Here is a 24,035-nt window from a genome sequence, read left to right as displayed (position 1 = left end):
AGCAACAACATCCTGGATCCCACAGGCCTTAAACTTCCTTTAAACGAGAAAGAAATTCGACCCAGGCTTTGGAAAGTTCTGAAAATTGACGTATGGCTTTAAAAGCTCTTAAAAGCACATAAATACTTTAAACCACCTCATCCCTCATCTCTCCAGAGCTCCATCCACGCCAAGGGTTAATATAGACATACATATTGAGAGCGAAAGCATTCGTGTAACCTGCAAAATGATGCAAAATTAGATTGAAATGCATAGTGCAATAAGAAAATGAATCCAAAATGACAAATCCAAGTGAATGACAGTTTATCAGATTATCTCAATTTATGTCATTATTATATACTGATATATTCTATGAATATAATTTTCCTCAAACCCAACTGTACATATTAACTTCTTTCAAAAGACAAATGATATAAATCAAAGAGGAAGCAAAAGATATCTCACAGCGTACTACCCACGTCAACACACACACAAATAAAAACGGGAAGCAACAAAAACATGATTCTCAATCATTCTTTTCATCAGATCAGGGGTCAACAAATCAGAAAAAGAGAGTTTATGGCTAACAACACATGCTGTAAAACAGATGAATTAATGAATAAACCAATGAATCGTCAGCATACATTTTTTTCAATCAGTGTGTTACTGAAACAGAGTTAAGATTCTGACATTGTCTCTCTTACGTAATCACATGCCCTTGATGTATTGATTTCTCTCCGGGGACTGGAGGTAACAGAGCTCTTAGATTGAACTAATGCAGATAGATATATATTGACATATTTCAACTTAAAATATGAGAAAAAACTAACACGCCGTAGCTTTAAATCAACAAACATTTAACTGCTTGTGATTTCAGATACTCCAGTATTAACCATAGACAATGTTTTGTCATAGCTCTTTGCCAGTCACTGGAAAACAGAAAATCTCTCCAAACTCTCGCACTCAAATCCTAATTTGAGTGCGAGAGTGAAGCCATCAGAGCCGTCTATAGTTACGCCACCCTCACGTCATATTGGAGTGACTGTACTTACTAACGTCAACATCAAATTTGGAAAGTTTTGTTTTTCTGAAATCTCTGATAAGTACAACGTTGCTAAATAATACAGAAGTGCATGAAAAAACATACTGGAACTTTTTCTTTCTAAAGAAACATCAGGGCTTTTTCCTATTCACTTCAATACAGTCCTAGTTTTTCTTGGAGTAGCACCTAGTGGACATCAGAGGAACTGCGACTGAAAACACTTGGGCTCTGACTTAAAGATTAGCCATGCGGTGGCTTCTTGTTCTCCCGCTACATGTTCATTGGGTTAATATGTGTTTTATATGGAAGTATGTCCAGTCTACAAGGTTTATTTCTACACTCCTGTCTGTGTTTGTTCCTGGTTCTAACGACTGCAAAGTGAAGGCAGCTGGGACTGAGGCATGATGGGAGTCATCAGTTCAAGATGGCACTGCAGGGAAGCCTATTTTTCATTCTCTTTTCATCTCTCTTTTCATCTCTAAATATAAATCTGTCTCCCCATCTATCATTCATTCACTTCCTGTCTCCTCCCATTTCATCCACCCATTTCTTCCCCTCTTTCCATTCTTCTCTCTCCCTTTATCTCTTTGCCTCTTTCTTGCCGTCTTTATTCCCTCCTTCCCTTGTCTTCCTCCCGGTGTCTCTGCTTCAATCTCTTCCATCCCTCCTCTGTTTTTCCCTCCAACTTCTCTTTCTTGTCCCCTTTTTCCTTCCCTCCCTCTCTTCATCCTTCTCTTCTCTTTTCTGTTACTCTCTCCTTCCTTTCTCTTTCCTTCCTTACTTATTTGATTCTGCCTTTCTACTTCCATCCCTCCTACTTTTCATTCTTTTCCACCCTCCCTCAAAAACTCTCCTTCCATTTCCTCTTTCCTTTCCTCCCTGCTTCCCTTCACTCATCTCTGCTTCCCTCTTTCATTCTCCACCTCCTTCTCTTTTTCCTCTTTCCCTCCTTTACTCCTCCTTTCCTCTACTCATCTCTCCTTTTTTCCCCCTGTCCTTTCCCCTTCTTCCCTCAACAACTGTTTTCTCCGACATCTTTCCTCCCTCCCTCAGTTCCTCCTCCTTTGACTGTCTTTCTCTCCACCCCTCTCTCTCTTTTGACCTCTTTCCCTCCTTCTTTCCTTACTCGATTGTCTCTTCTTCTCAACTTTTATCCTTCCTTCCTTCCCTCTCTTACCAACCTCTTTCTTACCTATTTGGTCGCTTTTCCAGACACTCCTCATCTCTCCTCCCGTGTTATTCTCCCACCTTTGTTCTCTTCTCCCCTCCCTAACCTCCTTTATTCCCAAATTACTTCACGTCTTTACTCCAAAGCTTTACTTCTATCCTTCCCACCTTTCTCTACTTCCTCCCTCTGAACTGCCATCTCTCCCCTTCATCCTTCATCCTTCATCCTTCATCCTTTCACCCCCCCCCCCCCATCTTCCCCCCTCCTCCCCTGCTTCTAATTGCGTGCAGGAAGCTGCCAGATATTGTGAGGTGTAATGTGCTGTCTGATTCCTCTCTAAGTGTTCTTAAATGATCGCTATTTATTTGTCAAGCCAAGCGTTGAGCGCTAATTAAGGAGAAATGCTTTGAACTGCTTCGTGTGTGTGTGTGTGATTGGTGTGTTTTTGAGAGGAGTGTGTGTAATTTTGTGTGTGTATGTGGGGGGTGGGGGGGTGAGCGGTTGGAAGATGGAGGAAGTTGTCATTGGCGAGTCGATCCCTTGCTGCTTCAAGTGCTACTGCGGTTTGTGTGTGTGTGTGTGTGTGTGTGTGTGTGTGTGTGCTGTGATCTGTCCCCGAGGTTTTTCTCTCTCTGACATCGTTCTAGTAAACACACACACACACACACACACACACACACACACACACACACACACACACACACACAGCAGCAGCAGGTGTTTCACAGATCGCAGTGCGCTGATTTGATTGGCCATTTCTTTGTCTATTTGTGTTGTCACGGCGGTTCTGCGACGTGATTGGCCGTCTCAGTCTTTAACCTCGATGGCGTAACGTAATCAGCTGTCTCAGTCTTTATCTCGGATGTGATTGGTTGTTGTAACTTGCAAAAACTTTGTGTCTTTGTGTTACACTAACTGTCTTTTTATTGTTTGTCCCTCCAGAGGGAAGTGAACCTCTAACCCCGGCAGATGAGTGCCTTGTTTAAATCTTTATTGGGCTTCATTGTTAAAAAATGTGTAGTTAACGGTGGAATTATACTGTCTTTGAAGTTTGTGATTGTCTTTGAACAGAGATGTAGAGCTTAAGGATATACTTTCCCCCCTCAGCTGTCATCATGAGGGAACCACTGGTGTAAAGAAGAAAAAAAATATGTATACATTTATAGTTTTTGTCCCTTTAAAAGGCCCCTTTATCCTATCACATCCAACAGATGGCATGAAACAAATTCATCACTTGATCAAAAATTAGCTCTCCATCATTGAAGTGGCTCACTGATAACGTTGTGTTTTAGGATCACTGTCTTTCTGTCAATGTGTTATGATCTTCTAAGTTTCTAAGAAGAAAATGTAAATGTTCCTGCATTTTTTTATTCTTTTTTTTTGGCATGACTTTTATTAAAACAAATATGCCTTCATTTCTTTGGACATTGTGCAAGTAACCTTGAATGTGTGCTTTAGCAGCATCGGTCTGATTTGCAAGTTTAGCAGTGATTTATATTAAAAACAGAACACAAGATATGTTGTTACTGCACTCAGATGAAATTGATGGCTGAGGCTGAATCACTTACCGGGCAGTCTGTTGCTTCACTCTGTTCTAGTGGCTTTGCACACATTACAGGTTGTATGGTGTTGTATGGTACAGTGTTGTGGCTCCGTGAGTCCAGTTTTCATCGTTGTCTCTGCTGGTTTTTACTGTTTCTGGTAGCAGCCTCAGGGCCTCACTCCCTCAGGAGTCTGTGTGTGTGTGTTAGTGCGCGTACGTGTGTGTTAACGTGGATACATTTGTGTGTGTGTGTGTGTGTCAGCTGGAGCGAAGCTGGCGTACAGGTGCGCCGCTGCCTCGCCAGCACTTCCTAGTAATTAATGACTTCTTCCTGCCTCTCTCTCTCCCTCTCTCTCTCCCTCCTCTTTCTCTCTCTCCCTCTCTCTCCTCTCTATCTCTCTCTGTCTCTCATCCTTGTGATGGTGGAAATTGATGACATCTGAGCATTTGGTTTTTCAGTCACATGAGGACAGAGGGTCGAGTGGGAGAGAAAGAAATGGAAGAGAGAGAAAATGGGCGGTGTGTGTGTGTGTGTGTGTGTGGTGTGTGTGTGTGTGTGGGGGGGGGGGGGGGGGGGTGGACAAAGAGGGAGACAGAAAACAATTATATTCTTTTTTTTTTTTTTTTTACCTTTTTTGACTTTAAAGTTAAAATCCTGAAAGGAATAGTTCAATATTTTTTTGGTAAATCTGTTGTGTTTGTGAGAATGACATTAGAGGATTGATACTACTTTTCATTTCTGTGCAATAAGTAGGCTATGGAGCTGGAGTCAAGACATAGTTAGCTTAGCTTAGCATAAAGACTGGGAGCAGGTGGAAACAGCTAGCCTGACTCTGTCCAAAGTTCAAAAATACACCTATAAACACCTCTAAAGCTGTTTTTTTTATTCTGCATATAAATCGACATGTAAAAGCACCAGTTTCCTGAAGTCTTGTTTCTGCTCTACAGTGACATTGCCAGGTTCGGTATCATCATGCCTTTACACCAAAAGCAAAACTTGCACTCAACGATATGGTAACCTAAATATGCCAGAGAGCATCGTCAAGAAATAGTTTCAGCATCCTAAAACCATAATTTGTTACTTTTACATTTCTGTTAATGTTCAGATAAAATAAATGATACAACGTGTTAATCTGTGAGCTTTACAAGACTCTTGAGATATATAACCCAGGCCAACTGGGAAATATATTTCACAAGTTGACACCTGTGTCATTTCCAACAGAACCTGTATTATTAAAATGCTGTTAAGTGCTGCATGATGAACCAAAGAGTAATTTAACACCAAGCTGAGTGTTTTCCTGCTCTCTCTGGTTGGAGGTTATAGCCACTTTCACCTCTGATCACACCCAGCAGTGATGTCACAGCGTACCGACACACCCTGAAGTACACTTCCACATCACTGCGTAAAGGTGAAAGGTTAAACCGAAAACAAGATTGCCAGTTACTCTTCACATCACAGTCAGCCGTCTATCATGACGACTATTGTGTTTGATTGCATTCTTTCTGATGTCTGTCTGTGTCTGCTTGTTTCCATTTTGGTCTCGTGTTCTTTCCATCTTTCTCTTCTTATCCTCTTTTTACTGCTCTCTCTCTCTCTCTCTCTCTCTCTCTCTCTCTCTCTCTGGCTGTGTGTGTGTAAATGTGTCTTTCTTTCTCTCTCCCTCTGTCTCCATCTTTCTCTCTTTCTGGTAATCTATCTTAGTTAATATCGTCTCTGTGAGCAGCTGGGTACCGTAGGCCAGTCAGCTCTGCAAGAAACAGACCTCTGTTTGTGTGTGTGTGTGTGTGTGTGTGTGTGTGTGTGTGTGTGTGTGTGTTTGAGAGAGAGCAAGACACACACACACACACACACACACAGAAAGACATAGAGAGGGTCATAGCGAAAACAAGATAATGTAAGAAGAAAGCGACAGAGCGAGGGGGAAACAGAAAGGAGGAGTGAACCTGACCATTATCACCATTATCACAACAGTGTAAGGCTGGAATTATACTTCTATGACTACACACACACAAACGTCTCTGTGGATCTACACAGAGCAGGGAGCTATGGGTGACTGTAGGTCGCAGAGGAGCCGACGCACGCACCTCCCAAGTCTCAGCAACATATTGTTGCAGCCTCGCACGCGAACGAGCTGATTGGACGAACAAATTTCCTGTTGGGAGGTGGTTTTGGAATAGACACAAGGTGTAAAAGTATGACAGAACGATACTTCTACTCATACACTTATGTGCAAATGAAGAAGCATGATCCAGCTCTTCCTCATCTGTCCATGAACATAGTGTAATCGGATTACTTTTTATTCAAGGTACAAAAAGTGGAGGAAAACTTTTTAAGCACCACCAGTGGGTCATTTTTTTTTGTAATGCTTTTTAAAAAAATGTTTGCCTCTTGCTTTTAATTTGAAAGCAGGCAGTATAGATTCAGACAGGAAATGAAGGGAGAGAGAGAGAGTGGGGTATGACATGCAACAAAGGTCCAGCTGTAATCCAACCACGGACGTTGCGGTTATGTCTACATGTGCTCTGACCATTCAGCTATCAGGACACCCCAGATCAAAACTGTTATTTGTCCAAAGTTTGATCTATAACCAAATACCTGCAAAATGAACGACGTTAGATATTATACCTGCCAAACATCAGTATGCTCACGTTGTCACTGTCAGCATGTTGGCACACTGATGTTAGCAATAAGCTGGAGTACATCCTCTCTGAGCCACTAGCTGTAGACTCTTTGTCATATTTTTCAGCCAGATTGAGAGATGAGTGTAAACTGTGAAGTGCAGGAAAAAATTACATTTTGACCGTGGCTTCTTGTTAATCGGTGACACATCATACTCGGATTGGATCTATTCAGACTGGGTCTGAGTGTCCTTGTGTATCTCTCAGATTGGGTCTGTTTTCTTAAAACAGTATTTTTTTATGCATGTCAAGATCTGGCAGGTTTCCTTTTCCTTCATTTTCACATGAGTCGTTGACGAGAATTAAACCCTCTGTGTCGTTAATGTAACTGCCTAATAAATCCTGCACACAAACTGGTTTATTGTGTTATACTGTGTAAGCATGAGAACAGAAAAAAGTTAAAGACACATGACTTCCTCCGCACTGCAAAAAAAATCCTCTCAATAAATCAGTTTTGCTGTGGTGTAATCCAGCAAATAATAAACACACAGTTTGTCCATTTGTCTTTTGCGAAAGTTTGCCAGAAAGTTACTGTGAATAATGTTGCATAATGTGTTTTTTGTGGCTCTGAAGGAGCTTTGTCAAGTCAGAAAAAAATACCTGATGATGTCATAATGACGTCATTGAGATTTCTTGTGTTTGCCGACTTAACGTTGATAACAGAAAGCCTATAGTATGTTGCAAATATGAGGTATGGAGTATACTCTATGGGCATTTACCAGGCAGGGAAAAAGATGCTCAATCAAGTTGCATTATGGGAAATACAGCCAGTGTTTTTGAAGCTTGGCCTCTCAGGATACTTCTGCCTCTGCTTCTTTGATTCACCTTAACCTGACCATCACCTTAATCGTGATCTCCACGGTAACTTCATTATAGCGCGCAGACAGTGTGTATAATACAAGCGGAGACAGCGAGACAAACAGGTAAAGAGAGACAGTCAGAGAGACAGATGGGTATTTTGTCTCTCCTCCAGCTCTCCTAGTTGCCGGGGCGACCGGCCGGCCTCACTCGATGCTCGAGTACGAGAAGATAAAAAAAAAAAGGAAGAAAAGAGCAGAAAAGAAAGAAAAGCGCCACAATCAATGAGACCCTTTTTGTTTTAGTGGGAACCCCCTTTTACCCCCTAACGACACACACACACACACATACTGAAACACACACGGACAGAGGAACAGGATGACTGAATCGGTGTGTGATTGTGTGTGTGTGCCTTTGTGTCTGACTCCCTCTCCCTCTCTGTGTGTGTGACTGACTTTATTTAAGACAAGGGCCCTTTTGTTTTAAGCCGGAGAATGGCTCAGAGACCGAGGCTGGCCCTGTAATTGGCCTACTTAGGCCCTGTTTAGCATGAGAAAAGCCTTCCTCGGCCCGCCAGTGCCAAGCTAACTCTTGTTTTCAGCCGCAGAGAGGACGGACGTGCTGATCAGAATTCAGATTAGCCCGAAAAACATCCAACCTCCCCCCCCACCACCACCTCCAAACACACTCCTCCACCCTCTGCTTTAAATACACTGCACACTAATTACTTAACGAGAAAGCTGGGGGAAAAAATCTACACTTTAACGGAGTAGTGGAGGAGTCTATTTACATGGGGGTGGTGGTGGTGGAGGGGGGGGGTTGGCAGGTTCTTTTTCACCTCTTTCCTCCTCACTAACTTTTTGTGCCACTTAAAAAAAAAAAAAAAAAACCCTCTCCTCCATCCTTCTCTCTGTCTTTTATTCTGGAGTTCTCTTCTTCTCTCCGAATCAGCCCCAGACGCCACTTGTTGCTGCCGAATCATTGAACTTAATTAGCGGGACAATGTGTGAGCCGTTTGCTAAGTTTGAGCCGTAAACAGAGTCACACAGCTAGAGAAGAGGGAAAAAGGCAGCAGAGAAGGAGAAGTTAGACTGGGAGCTGTGAGATGAACGTCTGCACGCTGAGCAGCATGAGGTCACTCTCACGGAGGTAAATTATATCACAGACGTGGTTTCATTTATCATTATCAGCTCGGTTCGAGGTGTCTTAGGTTTGGCTTTGTTCCTGGAAGTTTAAAATTGAATCGAAAGAGCGGTTATTTATTTATTCATTTGTCTTTCTGATGTAGAACTTCTACAGTATCTATGGATAATCTATCTACAGTGTGTCACAGTCAATTACAACATCATTAAGGCAGTATTAGGCTTTGGACTACACTACAAATTATTAGTTAGTGGAGTTTTTTTTTCATCAGTGGACTTTAATTTTAATTTTGGCAGTAAGTATGCATTTTCAATCATTCAAATGAAAGCCAGCTTTTTCTATTTCAGTTTTCATGTTGTCATACTGTACATCACGCACACACAAATTTAAAAGGAAATTTCAGTTTGATTAATGATTTGATTTTAATATTGGCACACTTGGACTTCCGTAAATATCTTAATATAACATGCTATGCTAAGCTATTTAGGACAGTAATACATGGAGATAAATACTGTAACACACATAAACACATGCACACACAAATATAAACTAACTATAGACACCATTACAACTGTGGTCAATATTCCCATCATTAATATTCTGCTTATAATGCCTTCATGTCATACTATGTGATGGATTGGTAGAATATTCCTACAAGAGTGGGTCATGTGAAGATAACACTATATCCATTAAAACTAGGTTAAATCACCTTGAATGACAGGCTTTGACTATCAGAAACATGTTTCTCAAGCTTTTCTTCAACAAGCCAACATTCCAACGGTTCAGCAATCAATATCCTGATTGTCCTCACCGTTTAAGATTCTACTCAATATTTCAGATACATTACGTTCTGGCATTCTGCTCCACTACTAACAATACTTCAGCCTTACTGAACATTCATCCTGATGAGTATTCCAGATAATTCGTCTGGATAACTCCAACTCCCATCAACATTCCAGTTCCATTCACTGTAACTGTCTTCAACATTCCACCATATTTCAACAACGACAGCCGTGCTGAACATTTCAACCGTCAGCATCTTTCTTATATTTCAGATACTTTAATACATTTGTTAATATTCTGATGTTTTTTTGACTCAATTAAATAATCTCTCTTGTAACATCCTCATGATAGCTGTGCTGAATATTTGAAAGATTATCAATATTCCTCAACATTTCAACAGTCCTCATCTTCAATCCTATCATCATTATTTTAATATTATCGTCCACATTCTTACATTAACATTACACCGTTCTTCAAAACTACTGACAACATTCCAACTCAAGCATCAAACTTAACGTACAGCATATGTATTCACTAGAGCAACCATGCCTATTATTCTGCTGGTGGCACTATTTACTCCTGTTTGAGTATCACTGCTAGAAACTACAGTGCCCAGCTGCTTTAGGAGATTACTGAGCCTTTTTCAAAATTGAAACTGAAACTATATATTAGCTACCTGTATTGAAAGATTTTCATCTTATTACTAGTGCCACACCTGTTGGAGTCCTATCAGATTCACTCAACTCTCTGATTTATCACCATTATACAACTATGTTAACTGGCTCAGCTACAGTCTTCATATCTTCACAAACCTGCAAAAATATTTTATTGATGTTTCCTGTTTTCCCTTGTGAGGAGTGGTAGACCCTTCTTTGCCTTTGAGCTACAAAGTGACATGGTTTTTCCTGATCAACAGCTAAATTAACACACTCTCTCTCTTATTTTCTCTCTCTCTGTGTGTTGGTGTCTCCCAACCAGTCGATACTTGGTGGTGAGATGGGTTTGGGGAGTCCTGGAGCGGCATCGCCCACCAAGCCGGCCGGTCAGTACTACCAGCACTACAGCTCCAACCCGCGGAAGAGAACACTGCATATGGACTCCATGGGTGAGGCGTCACACACACACACACACACACACACACACACACAGAGTGTCACAGTGACATTCACATGAATAGCTTCTTCATTACAAAATGTCTAACAATGAGTGGAGGAGTTAGAGCTTCCTAAACCTTTTCTGATTGGTTGTAGACAGTTAACTGCTAAAGGAGCTTGAAGCATCAGCACTGTTGCTATGGTTACCTGAAGGTTGACATAGCTTGATCACTGATTTAGACCAATGGATGAACTGTTGACCAGAGCTATGTTTGAGGCATGCGAGCCTTTCATTCATGTCGTCATTTAGACAAACTTAACAAGTCAGTTTGGTAAAAGTTTGAATATTTAATTTTTAGTTAAATTAGTTTTACATTAATAAAAAAGTATGTAGTTTTGAAGGCTGTTTTGACCTCAACACTGTCATTTTGAATTGAGGTTATATTACATCGTCTTCAAACTGGACAGTAATAAGAGCTGAACCTCCCAAACTAACAATTAAAAAGTGTGCTCATAGTGCTACGCCTTTTTATTTCCTGAAAGTGTGTAGTCTGAACAGGAGGGTTTGGCTTTCACCCATTTAATAAACAACACATTAATTCTCCACAAAAGAAGAAAAAAAAAAATTGAGTCCTAAAACTTCTGTAAGAAATCTTCCAGAATCATGTGCCATTTCCTTGATGATAATAACAATAGTGATCAAGATACACACTCATTTGATTCATACATCCCTGAACAATGGAAACTGCACTGGAAACAATGGCAATTATCTGACAGAATTTTTTCCTGTTTTTATAAAATTCTTGAAACCTGAATATTTATAAAATGAGTTGTTAGGATGGATTTTTGTCCGTCTTTGTATTTGCATTCCAATGTTTTGCTGCATAAATAGCAAAACTCCATCTGATGCCCAGAACGTTCTGACAGCACATCTCAGCTTAATGAACCTGATAAAAATACACCCTGACGTTCCTGTCATTACTTACAAGTTACAACAGCGATTCTAACATTTTCACCCAGACTGATGCCAGTTCACAGCCCCCTGTGACTTTTCTGAAACATGGTTGTTGTGTTTTTTTTTTTCAGAGGGCAAGTCATTGTGAGTGTGTATCCATGTTTCTGTGTGACCATCCTGTCTGTGTGTATGTGTGTGTGTGTTTTCAAAGGGGACTTTAAGCAAAAAAAAAAAAAAAAAAATACAGGGAAGTCTTTTAAAAAGCAGGACAATAGTGGCCGCGGTGTAGCCTTGGTAGCGTTAGCCTTGAGAGGACACAAACACACACACACACACACACACACACACACACACACACACACACACACACGATGACTCTGGGCCAATTTCCAAAAAAGCGCTCTTTCATTTTTCCATCAAAATCTCACCTTCCCAGTTAAGAGGCTGCTCCCTGGCTCCCCTTGAGAGAAACCCTGAAAAATAATATAAACATGTCAAAAGCTGCCCTCCTTCCTTTTATCAAACCATAAAGAAAAAAAAAAAATCAACCCTGTGCTTTTTGTATCCTGCCTTTTTATTTTCTGCATCTTATTGTGTGGCGGCTTGTTTGCCGTGAAGGCTTTCTTTGTAAATATATCGACTGCGGTGGGAAAAGTGGCCTCGCTTCTCCCCTCTACGGGTGATCGATTAAATTCAAACAAATCAAGCCAGAACTTCCTTTTAAAAGAGAAATAAAAGCATGCTTGGCCTGTTGAACCCTCATGTATTGTTTTCTTCTATTTTCTCTTTCAGAAATTCACACAAAAAAAGTGCGGAAGGTCCCTCCTGGCTTGCCGTCCTCAGTAAGTGATAACATGCCTTTTTTTTTTTTTTTTTTTTTTTTATTATTTCCAAGGTATTATCGCTGCTACAAGTGTGTGTTGCTGAAGAAAAAAAAAAGGGCTGCCGATGCTCCTGCATGTTTGGAATCACCTAATTGGTTGCGTAGCAGAGACCAAAAAAAAACCAAAAAGTCGTAAAAAGAAAAAGTGCAAACGTTTCCTGCTTTTGTGAATCGGTGGAGATGATGATGATGCTGCTGTCGGAGCGGGGCTGGACACAAACAGCTCACGGCTTTTTTTTTTTCGTTGGTTCCTATTTATAGTTTCGAGCCAGAATTAATAAGTCAACATGAAAATAAGACATTTATTCCTCTAAATATAAATGAATTTATTGGCAGAGACTGGAGACCTTTCTACTTTTCTAAATGAATCACAGCACATATTTAATAACAATGAACTAAAACAAGTGCAAAATGAAATATCAATGACATTTATGGAAAAGAAAAGATCAATATAAAAACATAATAACATTCTGGGTCTATTTGAAGTGCAGCATCTCCGTGGTTTTGATTCATTTATTGATGAATTCATCATTTGTTGGTTTGGATTTACGTCTGGTATTTTGTACTGAAACTGTCCCCAGCCGATCTGCTCGGCTGCTGATTGGAAGTTGTTTTTTTTTTTTTTGACGACATAAAGTTGTAGAAGAAGAAAAAATGTGCAAATGTTGGTGTGCTGGTTTTATGAATTAGTGGAGATGAGGACGACGCTGCTGTCGGAGACGAGCTGGACGCAAACAGCTGCCGGCTTTGTGTTGTCAGTTCCTGTTTTTAGAAATCTGCTGAAAGAGAAAGAGTGGTTGCAGAGAGAATGATGTTGAGCTCTTTTTGATGATGTCCACGTTTCAGTTTGTGTGCTGATTTCCTCTATTACTGTATTGATTAGTGAGGTGATTCATTCATCGGGTATTGTGGTGGATTTTAGGTATTTTAGAGTGAAACCTCTACCTGTCGATCTGTTCGGCTGATGGTTGGAAGATTTTAGTTTAGAGAGGAAGAAGAAGAAAATTCATCCACTGAATAACAGAGCTGCTGATGCATCGATTAGTCCGTTGACTAAAAAAGTCTTTCACCACACCAAACATCGGCAGCTTCCAGCTTCTGAAATGTGATGATTTGCTGCATTTCTCTGTTTTATATCATAGTAAACTGAACCTTCTTACGTGACATTTGATAGACTAAATGATTTGTGGAATAAAGTAAGCATGAAATGAAAATAAGCATCACTAAACAGATCATCCATGAATCAAGTTATTTCTGTTCTGCTATTTTTCCAATTTGTAAATATCTCTCTATCTGATCAGTTTGTAGTATTTGTGGTAAATCTTCCTCCTGAGCTGTTTGAACTGGACTCAGCTGTTGTTCTGAGGCCTGAAGCTCGGCTGCTCTTTGAATCAGAAGCAGCAGAACGTTTGCTGATGTTTCACATATTTCACTTTTTTATTTTCTGGAGTCTTTGCTTTACCTCTTCTGGTAGTGTTTGTTTCTCTTTGGTCATTTAAAAGTAGTTCAGTCTGTTTAACATTTCATATTATTTTAACACTTATTGAAGGCTTCAAGAATTATATGCTCTTGTTGTGTCAATGTGTGTTTTTTTGTGAAAATGGATTTCACTTTTAATTACAAATTTTTCTGTGATGATTTGTAGTTTTTCTCTGTTTCTTTTTACTGTAAATTGAATCTATATTTGGCTTGGTTGATTTGGCTTTGTCCTTTTTGACATGGATAGCAGCTCTAGTTTTTGTTAGATTTATTTGTAATTTTGACTTTGGAGAGGTTGTTTTTTTTTTTTTTTTTGATGGCTGACCTCATTAATCGCCAGTTAACGACGGCTGAATGTGCTGCGTGTCAGCCGCCTCTCTCACTCGGCAGGAGTCCGGCTTTCTGTGGCCTCGGCTCGCTTTGTCCCCACTTCTCCCCACTTCCCTCTGCCTCTCTGTCTACATCACCCTCACTAGCTGGAGGAAGGGGGGGTGGGGGTATGAAGGGAAACCAGGAGAGGAAAGGGAAGGCATTAACAAAAAAAAAAAAGAAAAAGCAAGGAGGAAGCATCAAGAATTGAAGGATGAAATGTTTCCTGTGTAGGAGAGAGATGTGATGTCAAACGATAGGGGCTGTTGCTTTATTTCAACCATTATTTCACCAGTGAAATATACATTCCAGAGCTGGGAAGAAACTAAATTCATTTAGTCAAGTACTGAAATCCTTCTACTTTTTACTCTGTGACAGTTATCTGATGGTTGCTTCAGTAGAATGTAGACTCTATGAGAGCCATTGTTTTCCTATGGTGGGAATAAAGACACTAAACCCCACTGCAGTGAAACCTTGAAACCATTCAAACGGCTTCAATTTAGACTTTATTTGTTCCACACTGTCTAATAGAAATCACATTGATGTACTCCTGTATGGTTTTGTTTTGTTGGTGTAAGGGAAAACGACTATGCCTGGAATTAAAAAGACAACGTCTCTGGTTATGCTGCGTCAATTTTGATATTGACACTATTTTTACAGTCCTTCGTGATTCTGACAGCATTTTAAAATGCTAAATCGCTTAACAGCAGCAGTGGTTCAGTGTCCTCTGTGTTTCACCTCTGACTATACCCAGCGTCATTGTTAAATGTGGTCAGAAATGTGCTATGCTGCACCTGTAACCACATCCAACTGTGATGTCACTGGGTCCTGAAGTACACTGCTACATCACTGCAGCAAGGTGAGAAGTTAAACCACAGGGTGTTAAGTTATTCTTTAAAGAGATTTGGGGAACATTTTGTGGTGTTCATTAAACATGTGTAAGATGGTGGTTAATTATTTAAAAAAAAAAAAAAAATCGCTGAGTGGAAACACTAGTCACTGTAACCAAAAGCACCATCTCTTTCTAACCTTAAAGGTGCAATATATACGACATTCAGCCCCACTAGATGTCGCACTAGCACCAGCATCTCCAAGCAACTGTGCGTGTCGTTTACTCAATAAAGTTGGGGGGTGGGGGGGGGCTCAGATCAAACTGTCAAGCTAGGCAGTGCTCATCAAATATGGATCATGATTCTGTTAGTGCGCTGCCTATTTCTCACCTCAAATGTTTTCAGAAACATATTTTACTTTACTGTTTAGGTGTAATTTGAGAAACTTTGAGACGTGGTCGCCATGTTGGAAACAGCCGCGGGAAGACATGGAGGAACTCACATGCACTAACATGCACGCTTAGACACACTAACATGCATGTGCAGCCAGACTGGCTATCAAAACAAAGAACAGAGAGGCTCAGATAACAACACACACAGAGGGAGTGTGACTTCATTCTCTGCTCAGGACACCATTACTACACTGTATATTTACATAGCAAGTAGTTGTTTGCTGACTTCTAGTGGGGCTGAATGTTGTATATTGCACCTTTAACCTTTGTGTTTTAATAGCCTAAACCTAACAACAGGTGGGACAGAGGACATGAACTCTGGTCTCTGGTGTCAAAGTCCTAAACTTGACATCAATAATCTGACTAACCAGTACGGTTGTAAAAGTATTGTGTCGACAGTCATGTGATCGGGGTTTTGGATCTCTGTACGTGTGTTGCATGTGTGCGGTGCTCTGAGCTGTCTCGTCCCTCTGCTGTAACCCTCTCTGTTTCCACCTCTGTGATGTGACTTATCCTCCTCACTCCCCCCCCTCCCATCCCCCGTTCACATGAAGAGAAAACGGATGAGGAGAGAAACTGCTGCCTGTGAAATGGAGAGGCGGTTCGACTGCAGAAAAATTGATTCAGACGCGGTTTCTGTCGGCTTGTTGGCATAAGTTTCATTTGTGAGAGAGAGCCGAGAGTGAATTGGAAGCTTTTTAGGTGTACCTTTTTTTTTTATACAATCCATTCCATTTTTATATCAGATTTCTTTTAACAGCAGCAGCCCAGGTTCTGTCGTGTCAGGAGTCAGTTACAGCACAGAGGCCTTGTTCAGAGCTCTGGCTTTTATTCAGAGAAAACATCAGATTGCTGACAGGTGCTCATTTTCATAATGACTTCTGTTTTGATTTTAGATTCATTTCTATGTTTTAAGTCATGGAGGAAGAGCTCTAAACTTTGCTTCCTGAAGACTAAAACACTGTGAAACACGGACAACAAAAACAGTCATATTTCCATGGTTACAGGACAGGAACAGCTAGTAGGTAATGGTGCAGATTCAGCAAAATGTGAAGAAACATAATTTAAAAAAAAAAAAAGGCTGATTCGAGTAAGTAACAGCTAACTGAAGAAAAAAAAAGCTGTGAGCTATTTTGTTTTACACAATGCAGCAGTATTTATGACATTACTAAGACTCAGAGTGTCCCACCATTCTGGTTCTCACATCCCTGGAACACTGTCACTCCCCTCTGTCTATTCATATCCAGATATTTGTCACATGTTGAAAATTCTTGGCAAACACTCAATTTCAAATTGTATAAAACTTTTTTTTATGTCATGAAAACTGTCTAGAACTGGTAAAGTACTTATTGTAGTAGTAAATTATTCAATATGAGATGGATTTTTGGAACTTACTGTTTTTTTTAAAGTAAGAAAGAAAACTAGAAAGACACTGCATGAATGCAACAGTAGACGTTACATTTGTTATGGCACATTGTCTCATGTCGGCAATCAAAAGCTTCAAAAAAAAAAAAATATTGTTGCTGTGTTACGAGCAGATCATCAGTCCCACAAAGATTTTTCTGTCAGTTGTTCATTTGTCTTTTAAAGCTTGGCATTCAGAGATTCCTGCTCCCCTCTGTAATGTTTTTTTTTTTTTTTGCGGGTGGTGGTGGTGGTGTGGGGCGGGAGGGGGGGGGGACGACGACTCCAAACCTGCTGCCAACAACGATGAGGCTGAAACGTGTTTTCATTCCTGCTCACAGCAGCCGACAAAGCTGTTTGTCATCGTCTTTTCAAATCAGAAAATCCAACATTTAAATCTTTTGATGCTTCTTTTGTTTTGTCTCAACAGTTTTATTGAGCTTGACGTACGATGACATTTTTTAAAAAACAGCTCCGGTGGAATTTTTCCACGGAATCCATTTAATTCATGTATTCATCCTGAAGGAAGCATCAACATCAGTGAAGCTTATTAAAATCTTTTTTTTTATTTATTTAAAGGAAATATTTTAAATGTAGTTGTTTATTTATATTTATTTGATGTTAATATTACCACTAGTGTTATTATTATAAATACAGTATTTCATAATTTAACTGACATTAGATTGATGCTGTCATGTCATCTTCTGATCATGTACTTCTTATGTATGTGCTTATAATATGCAGATAGATAAAAAGTATATTTTCAGATTTTTGAATGTTGGCAGGAAGCTCATGAAGCATTCGTCCAGTTTGTATGCATTTTATTAACGGTTCAATCAGTCATCCAGTCATTTCTATTAATATAAATGATCTGAGCTTCATCTCCTTTTAATAAATATACTGAGAATTTACAAAAAGTGTTGGTTATTTGAGCTATAAAATTAACAGATTTACACACACAACAACTACAACAGGACCTGCAGGCTGTGGTGGAAATGAAATGTAGTCCAATTTATTATATCAGGATAAAATAATTGAAGACAGAAACATGATAAATACCAGACTGAGGGGATTGAAATAAAGATGTGGATTTTTAGGAGGAGAGGGATCTGAAAAACAAGCGAGCACCGGCTGACCTGGTGCACACCGACTCCTTAACAAGAGCTCAACAATGAAAAAATAAATAAATAAATATAACAGAAAACACTATGACTGCCAAAATAATCAAATATATAAAGTAGAATTCTCTCCTACTGTTGTTTGCATGACGATGATGATGATGATGATGATGATGAAGTAGCTGGACATCATAGATTATCTAACGCACTGTGAGCTCTTGCAGAGAATCTCATGTTTTTATACTGAATGTAACTGCACACACACACACTCTCTCTCTCTCTCTCTCTCTCTCTCTCTCTCTCTCTCTCTCTCTCTCTCTCTCTCTCTCTCTCTCTCTCTCTCTCTCTCTCTCTCTCTGTCTCTCTCTCTCTCTGCCCAGCCTGCACCTGCTCTGAGTACAAACACAGCTTCACAGAGGAATGCCTGTAATGTAAGTGTGTGTGTGTGAGTGTGTGCGGTTCTATTTTAACACACATCTCTTTGTGAGAAAACTGCGTAATCGCGCAAACAGCGTGCACGCACACACACACACACACACACACACATTTGTACATCCAAATAGGTGAGGACCCTCATTGATAATAATTTATTCCCCAGTCCTTAACCCTAACCTTAGAGGATAAGCTGGGATTCTCTAAACTACAATATTACCACTATATCTGTACACTGAGAGAGTTCTTGGTCACTGTAATCCTCTGTTCACACTGGCCATGAGGCGATTCCCTCGTGCCACGACTTCACTGTAAGTTCAAAGACAGTATGAAGCTTCTCACTTAGCCTAATTGATTGGTTACAGTCTTTTTGCAACAAAATGTACTGTTTCCTTGAGCTGTGGCGGAGGGATACATCATTTTAGTTGCATTTCTGGGACAAAACACCGTCAGTAAACCTACCCGACTACCAGGAAGAACAGAATGACTCTATTTGGCTAACTGAGATAGCTTAAGCCTCATATTAACTTCAGATAAATTTAAAGTTCCCCTCCACTCAAAAATGTGTTTTTCTTCTTGTTCCTTCAGTTGGATGTTTGAGCTTCACTGTGCAGAATGATGTTTGTGCAGGAGACTGTTTTCACATTCATCTAATGAAGGGTCAGGGTTAGGGTTATAGGGTTTGGGTTAAGCAGCGTCCCCAAGAGCAGGATTTGTGACATCACAACTAGTTTGGAAGTCAATTCTGGTCCAATTTACAACTTACACAAGTGTGATGTGAAAACTTGAAGCCTCCAGTGCACAAACACTGAGACTTTACAGTGAAATAGGAGACATCTTGTATCCAGCAGTTAAACTTTTGAAATTAAACATATTTACATATTAATAAATTCTGGATTTTTAATGAGGTAGAAGGAGATGATGTCATTTTAAGGATTTTTAACATGATAACTAAACATGTTTTGTGGAAAAATATGTGAGACATAATTTATTATTCCAAGCAGATGATTTTTTATATGTCCTAAAACATGTCCGGAGGGGATCTTTAAGAATGCATGCTTGCACAGAACAAGGACTTGATTTTGTTCTCCACCTCTTACAGTGTAGTAACACGCTATGAAGACATTGCGTCACAGTTAGTACAGAGAGGAAGAATGATTACACTGACCCATAACTCTCTAAATATACATATGTTAGTATTGTGTTAATATAAACTTGAAAAAATCCAAATATCCATGAGCCTAAAGCTGAGCAGAGCTGCTACATTCTCTCACACTTTTTCTGCTGAGTGTTAAAAGAGTTTTAGTGTCATTTTAGTTCCTTTTAAGCTTGTTTTCTGTGTTTATTTGACAGCTTTCTGTACACTGAACTGCTTTCTTTTCTCCTATTTGCTTCATCTGATCACTTTACTGGATCTTAAGGTGGCATTTTGGTTGTAAATTTGTAGTTTTTTGACGTTTAAGAGCCTTCAATCAGTCTGTGCTTGATATTTATGATGTTATTTGATGTTGATCTTTTACATAAAGAACATGAACACAGTAGTTTTTCTGCTTTTGCATTTCCATCGTCATTTAAACTTTTCCTGGTGAATTCAGAAAGATTTTAAGTGCTGTTTTAGTGTGTTTAAACTTGTTTTCTTTGTTGCTGCCCTCCCATATGCTTCAGTTTGTGAACACACTTCATTTAAGGCAAAAAGTCTTGCGTGTTTTTTTCTTTCATCTCTGTTTCACATCCACTGCGGGCGATGGGTCTTTTCTTTTAATTAATTCATTTGTCTTCCCCCCCCCCCCCCCCCTTTTCCTTTCTCATCTCCCTGCGCAGCAAGTTTGTTATTGTTGTTTGTCAAATTTAGTTTGCTGAGTTGATGATTTACTTTGAGAAACAATTAAACGTCACTTGAGAGGAGAGCGTGGGACGTCTTTGTAATCAAAAGGAAATTAGGCATCAGTTGCTAACATTAGCAGGTTGCAGAGAGCCATCTCGCTGTTGTTTTTCTTTGTTGGTGTTTGGAGTATAACAGCTTTTTTTTTCTTTAGATATCATTGTTTTAGTTAATTTGTTGTTGGGGCTGATAGAGTCTCTGACTCGTCCTCAGAGCTTTGCTAATGCTGACTGAATAAACAAAGAAGCTCACACATATATCAAGATTATCCCCCAAAATGTCTGTAATGGACCCATGAAAATACAGCCATTAAAGGAAATAGAAATAAATTGACATATATGTGTCAGCATGTGCGTGTTTAATATTCATCTCTCTCTCTCTCTCTCTCTCTCTCTCTCACACACACACACACACACACTCTCTCACGGTGACACTGGGACCAGCCATTAAACTGGTTTGTGAATCCATCAATGTGATTGGTTGTACTCAGGGAGTGTTTATATGTGAGGATGGTTGGATATGAATATGTAACACAGTTAAGACATAGTTGAAGAAAAGCTTTATTTCATATTTTTAATATCTGTAATTTTAGTAAAGTGGAAGCTGCACACACAGGATGAAAAATGATGTTTACTTTTTTATTTTTGGAAAAGCTGGAAAAGTTTTTTATTTTTTAAAGGCTGGTTGGCATTTGAAATGTTGTTATGTTGTCTGGATCATCATGCATTTCAGAGATAAACTGACTGTTTTTTGTGTAAAATCTATTTAAAGCATGTTGGAACTTGATGTTAGTGAACATGAAAAAAACCTGATCATTTTCAAAGCAAAACAACAGAATCAATCCTGATGAATTATCATGTTTTTAAATCCAGATATTCAGCTTTTTTGCTCTTTCCATTAATATCAATATACACTCTTCTGCAAAATTAAAATGTTTTTATTTATTATAGTCTGAACATGAACATTTACAATGAGATGAATTAAGACTTTATTATGAATAATTCAATATATCAAAGTCAAATATGTGAAGCTTCTGCTTTGTCAATGCTGCATTTTATCCACTGAGAGAAAAGGTGAAAAACATAATGGCTGAATATTTTTAGAGGATCTGCTTTGTGAATTATGTTCAGTTGTGTGACTTAACTTCCATAACAACACAAAGTCAAATAAGGGATAAATCTGAAAGGACATACATATATAAATTGTTATTTATCTTTCAGAATATGTGAAATATGGAGAATCCAGACTGTACAAGTGTCTCATTACGTTCCTCACTTTGCTGTGTATCTAGTCTGATAAATTTCTATCATCATTTTATTATCTTTTGTAAATTCAGAGCATCCGGTCTGCAAAAGTTCTCAACTAGAAGCTGCTTCAGTTACTTCATGTACAAAATATTCTGGAAACAAAACACAACATTTACACAATCCAAATGTCTGAGAAATTTCAACATTCCTGTTCACCTCTTCCCCCAACTCAACATCACTTTTCACTTCTGTAAATCATTTATCATCATGTCTGAAACACTGAGAAAGCAGTGTGTTATGTGCTGTTTTCTTAAAGTATAAACCAAAACACACTGAGAGACCTAATTTTCAACATGACAATTAATCTAGTATAAATGATATAATTAATAATATTAATAATATTAATTAATCTAGAGGATCCAGAGTGGGAAGAGTCTTATCTTCAGCTCTTCTTCATATCACTTCATATCACCTTTGATATTAGTCACTTAAAGAAGGAATCCTTAGATTTCTTCTTCTTCTTTTTCTTTGTTTAGGGTTTCATTTTGAAACCAGACCCCACATAGGTGAAATATTTTCAAACCCTGAGCTGATTAAATCCTCTCAGCGATCTGACCGGGTGATCTGCTCTCGTCTCTGGCTATTTCCTGCTCTCTCCCTCCCTCTCTCTCTCTCTCTCTCTCTCTCTCTCTCTCTCTCCTCGGCTCAGATGTGGTTTTGTTTAAAGTCGACAGCGTTAATTAAATTAAGCCAGGTCTTGCAGAAGGCACAGTAGGAGTGCCGGCGGTCCCCGGTGGGCCGCGGGTGGAGGAGGCATGGGGGGGGGGGTGGAGGGTGGTGGTGAGGAGGGGGTGCAGGGAATCGGTTTGGTGAGCCATACTGCCCCCTTCAGGCAGCCCCGGGTACCACAGAGGAGCCAAAGACCCTACCAGTTAACTACTGTGGGCTTCTAGTGTCTGTTAACTGTTTCTAGTCCACGTTTGGGTTCACAAAAGAGCTTTAAAAAAGATCCATAAACAAATTCAGACAAAGTTCTTTAAGAAAAGGTCCAGTCTTTAAGTTGTTTGATGTTTTAAGTGTTTGAGGTGAGTGATGTTGGGTGATAAGGTCTGGCTTACAGTTGGTGTTCCAGTTCATCCTTAAGGTGTTGGATGGGGGTGAGGTCAGATCAAGTTCTTCCACACCAAACTGGGAAATCCATTTCTTTATGGACCTGGCTTTGTGCATGGGGGCAATGACATGTTGAAAAAGGAAAGGGTCCTCCTCAAACTGTTGCTACAAAGTTGGAAGAACATGATAAGAGGCCCAAACCAGGAAAAACAGCTCCAGACTAAAAGTACACAAAAGTAAATGGACAGTCTTGCCCACTTAATTTACTTTTAGTTTCGACAAAAAGCAACATTTAGAGTCTCAACTGATCATAATTACATATAATTTATATTATAACATATTAGTATTTATTTGTCCAATCTGTGTTCACAGCAGGCATTTGGATCATAGAGTGTAGCGTTAATAAACAAAAAAATGATTGGTTATTTTGTTTTATCAGTGTGTGTGTGTGCGTGTGTACGTGTGTGTACAGTGGTAAATAAAACGACACTGAGGAAGTGCATCATGAAAATTCCCAGCAGCACGTAAACTTCATCTTAAAACCTGAGCAGGTCAGCGAAAAAAGGGAATAAAACCAAAATGTAAAACTGTGTCGACTCAGTTTTATCCGACTGCAGTTTTATATAAACGACCATCTGAAAAAACACACAGCGACCTTCCCTCCTCATGTGTGAAGTGGTGCTGAAAATGAAGTGTGTGTGCGTGTGTGTGCATGTGTGTGTGTTAGCATGCTGCTCAAATTAACGGTGTGGTACCAGGCCTTGGCAGAAGATGAAATGAAAAAATGGTTACAGGGAGCTCAGGGTGAGAGAGAGAGAGAGAGAGAGAGAGAGCGGTTGTATGCAGCTTTGACGTGTATTGGGGGGGGGGGGGTAAAAAACATCATATGATGGTAATGTGTGTCCTCTCCTGGTAGCAACTGTTTGATTTAAGTCAGTGCGCAATGTATATGAAACTGCAGGTAACCATGGCAACAGCCCTGATACTTTATGGTAAAGCTGACAGGTGACAAGTGTAGCTAACCCACTGGAAACTAGGGGTTAAAGTCACTGCAAACACCTTTTAAACCACGGAGTAGGATCCTCATATGTGAGCTATAACGCACTCTGACGTGTCCGCATATAAAACAATAACGCACTCTGTGGAGAAAAAGCAGCAACTTGAGTTTAGGTGTGAATGGTGGCGTTGTCCTGCAGCCACAGACGCTCAGCAGCAGCTTCAGTGTTTATACTGAAGAAACCCAGAGAGCAGCTTCAGCCAGGGATGACCTCATGGTTTAACTGCCAGACACACACACACACATACACACACACACACATTTACAGACAGCTGCGTGTTCAGTTATGTTGTGTGGATGCTTAAATGACTCATTCCACTTGAAAAAGCTACAGAAATGCCTTAAAAACTATCCGTCTGTCTGTCGATTTCCCTTTTATATGTCGAGTCTGTTTGAGTTTGAACCGGTTCTAACATGCTTAATACGTTTATATCAATCATAAAATTTAAAAACAAGTGTCTTTAATTGATTGAATGTGTGTTGTGCGTGCATGTGTGTGTGTGTGTGTGTGTGTGAGTGAGTGTGTGTGTGTATAAGCTCTTTGCTTGGCTCTCGGCCCCAAAATGCTGCACCACAGCCGCCATTTTG

The 24,035-nt window shown here is 39.7% G+C and overlaps 1 protein-coding gene across 6 annotated transcripts in view; it reads left to right on the top strand.

Annotated features, from left to right (window-relative positions):
- The window catches only part of LOC137170309 (transcription factor 4-like), a 238,616-nt gene that overhangs the window by 124,064 nt on the left and 90,517 nt on the right, over nt 1-24,035 (top strand). For all 6 annotated transcript variants that reach the window (XM_067573569.1, XM_067573567.1, XM_067573570.1 and 3 more), the window contains 2 exons: nt 10,114-10,240; nt 11,977-12,026. In XM_067573569.1, coding sequence (XP_067429670.1) covers nt 10,114-10,240; nt 11,977-12,026 — 177 coding nt within the window. The remainder of the gene's footprint in view (nt 1-10,113; nt 10,241-11,976; nt 12,027-24,035) is intronic.

The sequence above is a fragment of the Thunnus thynnus genome, chromosome 19 (assembly GCF_963924715.1).
Source record: "Thunnus thynnus chromosome 19, fThuThy2.1, whole genome shotgun sequence".
NCBI lineage: Eukaryota > Metazoa > Chordata > Actinopteri > Scombriformes > Scombridae > Thunnus > Thunnus thynnus.
Note: the sequence above shows the minus strand (reverse complement) of the source record. Positions and strands in the feature narration are given on the sequence as shown.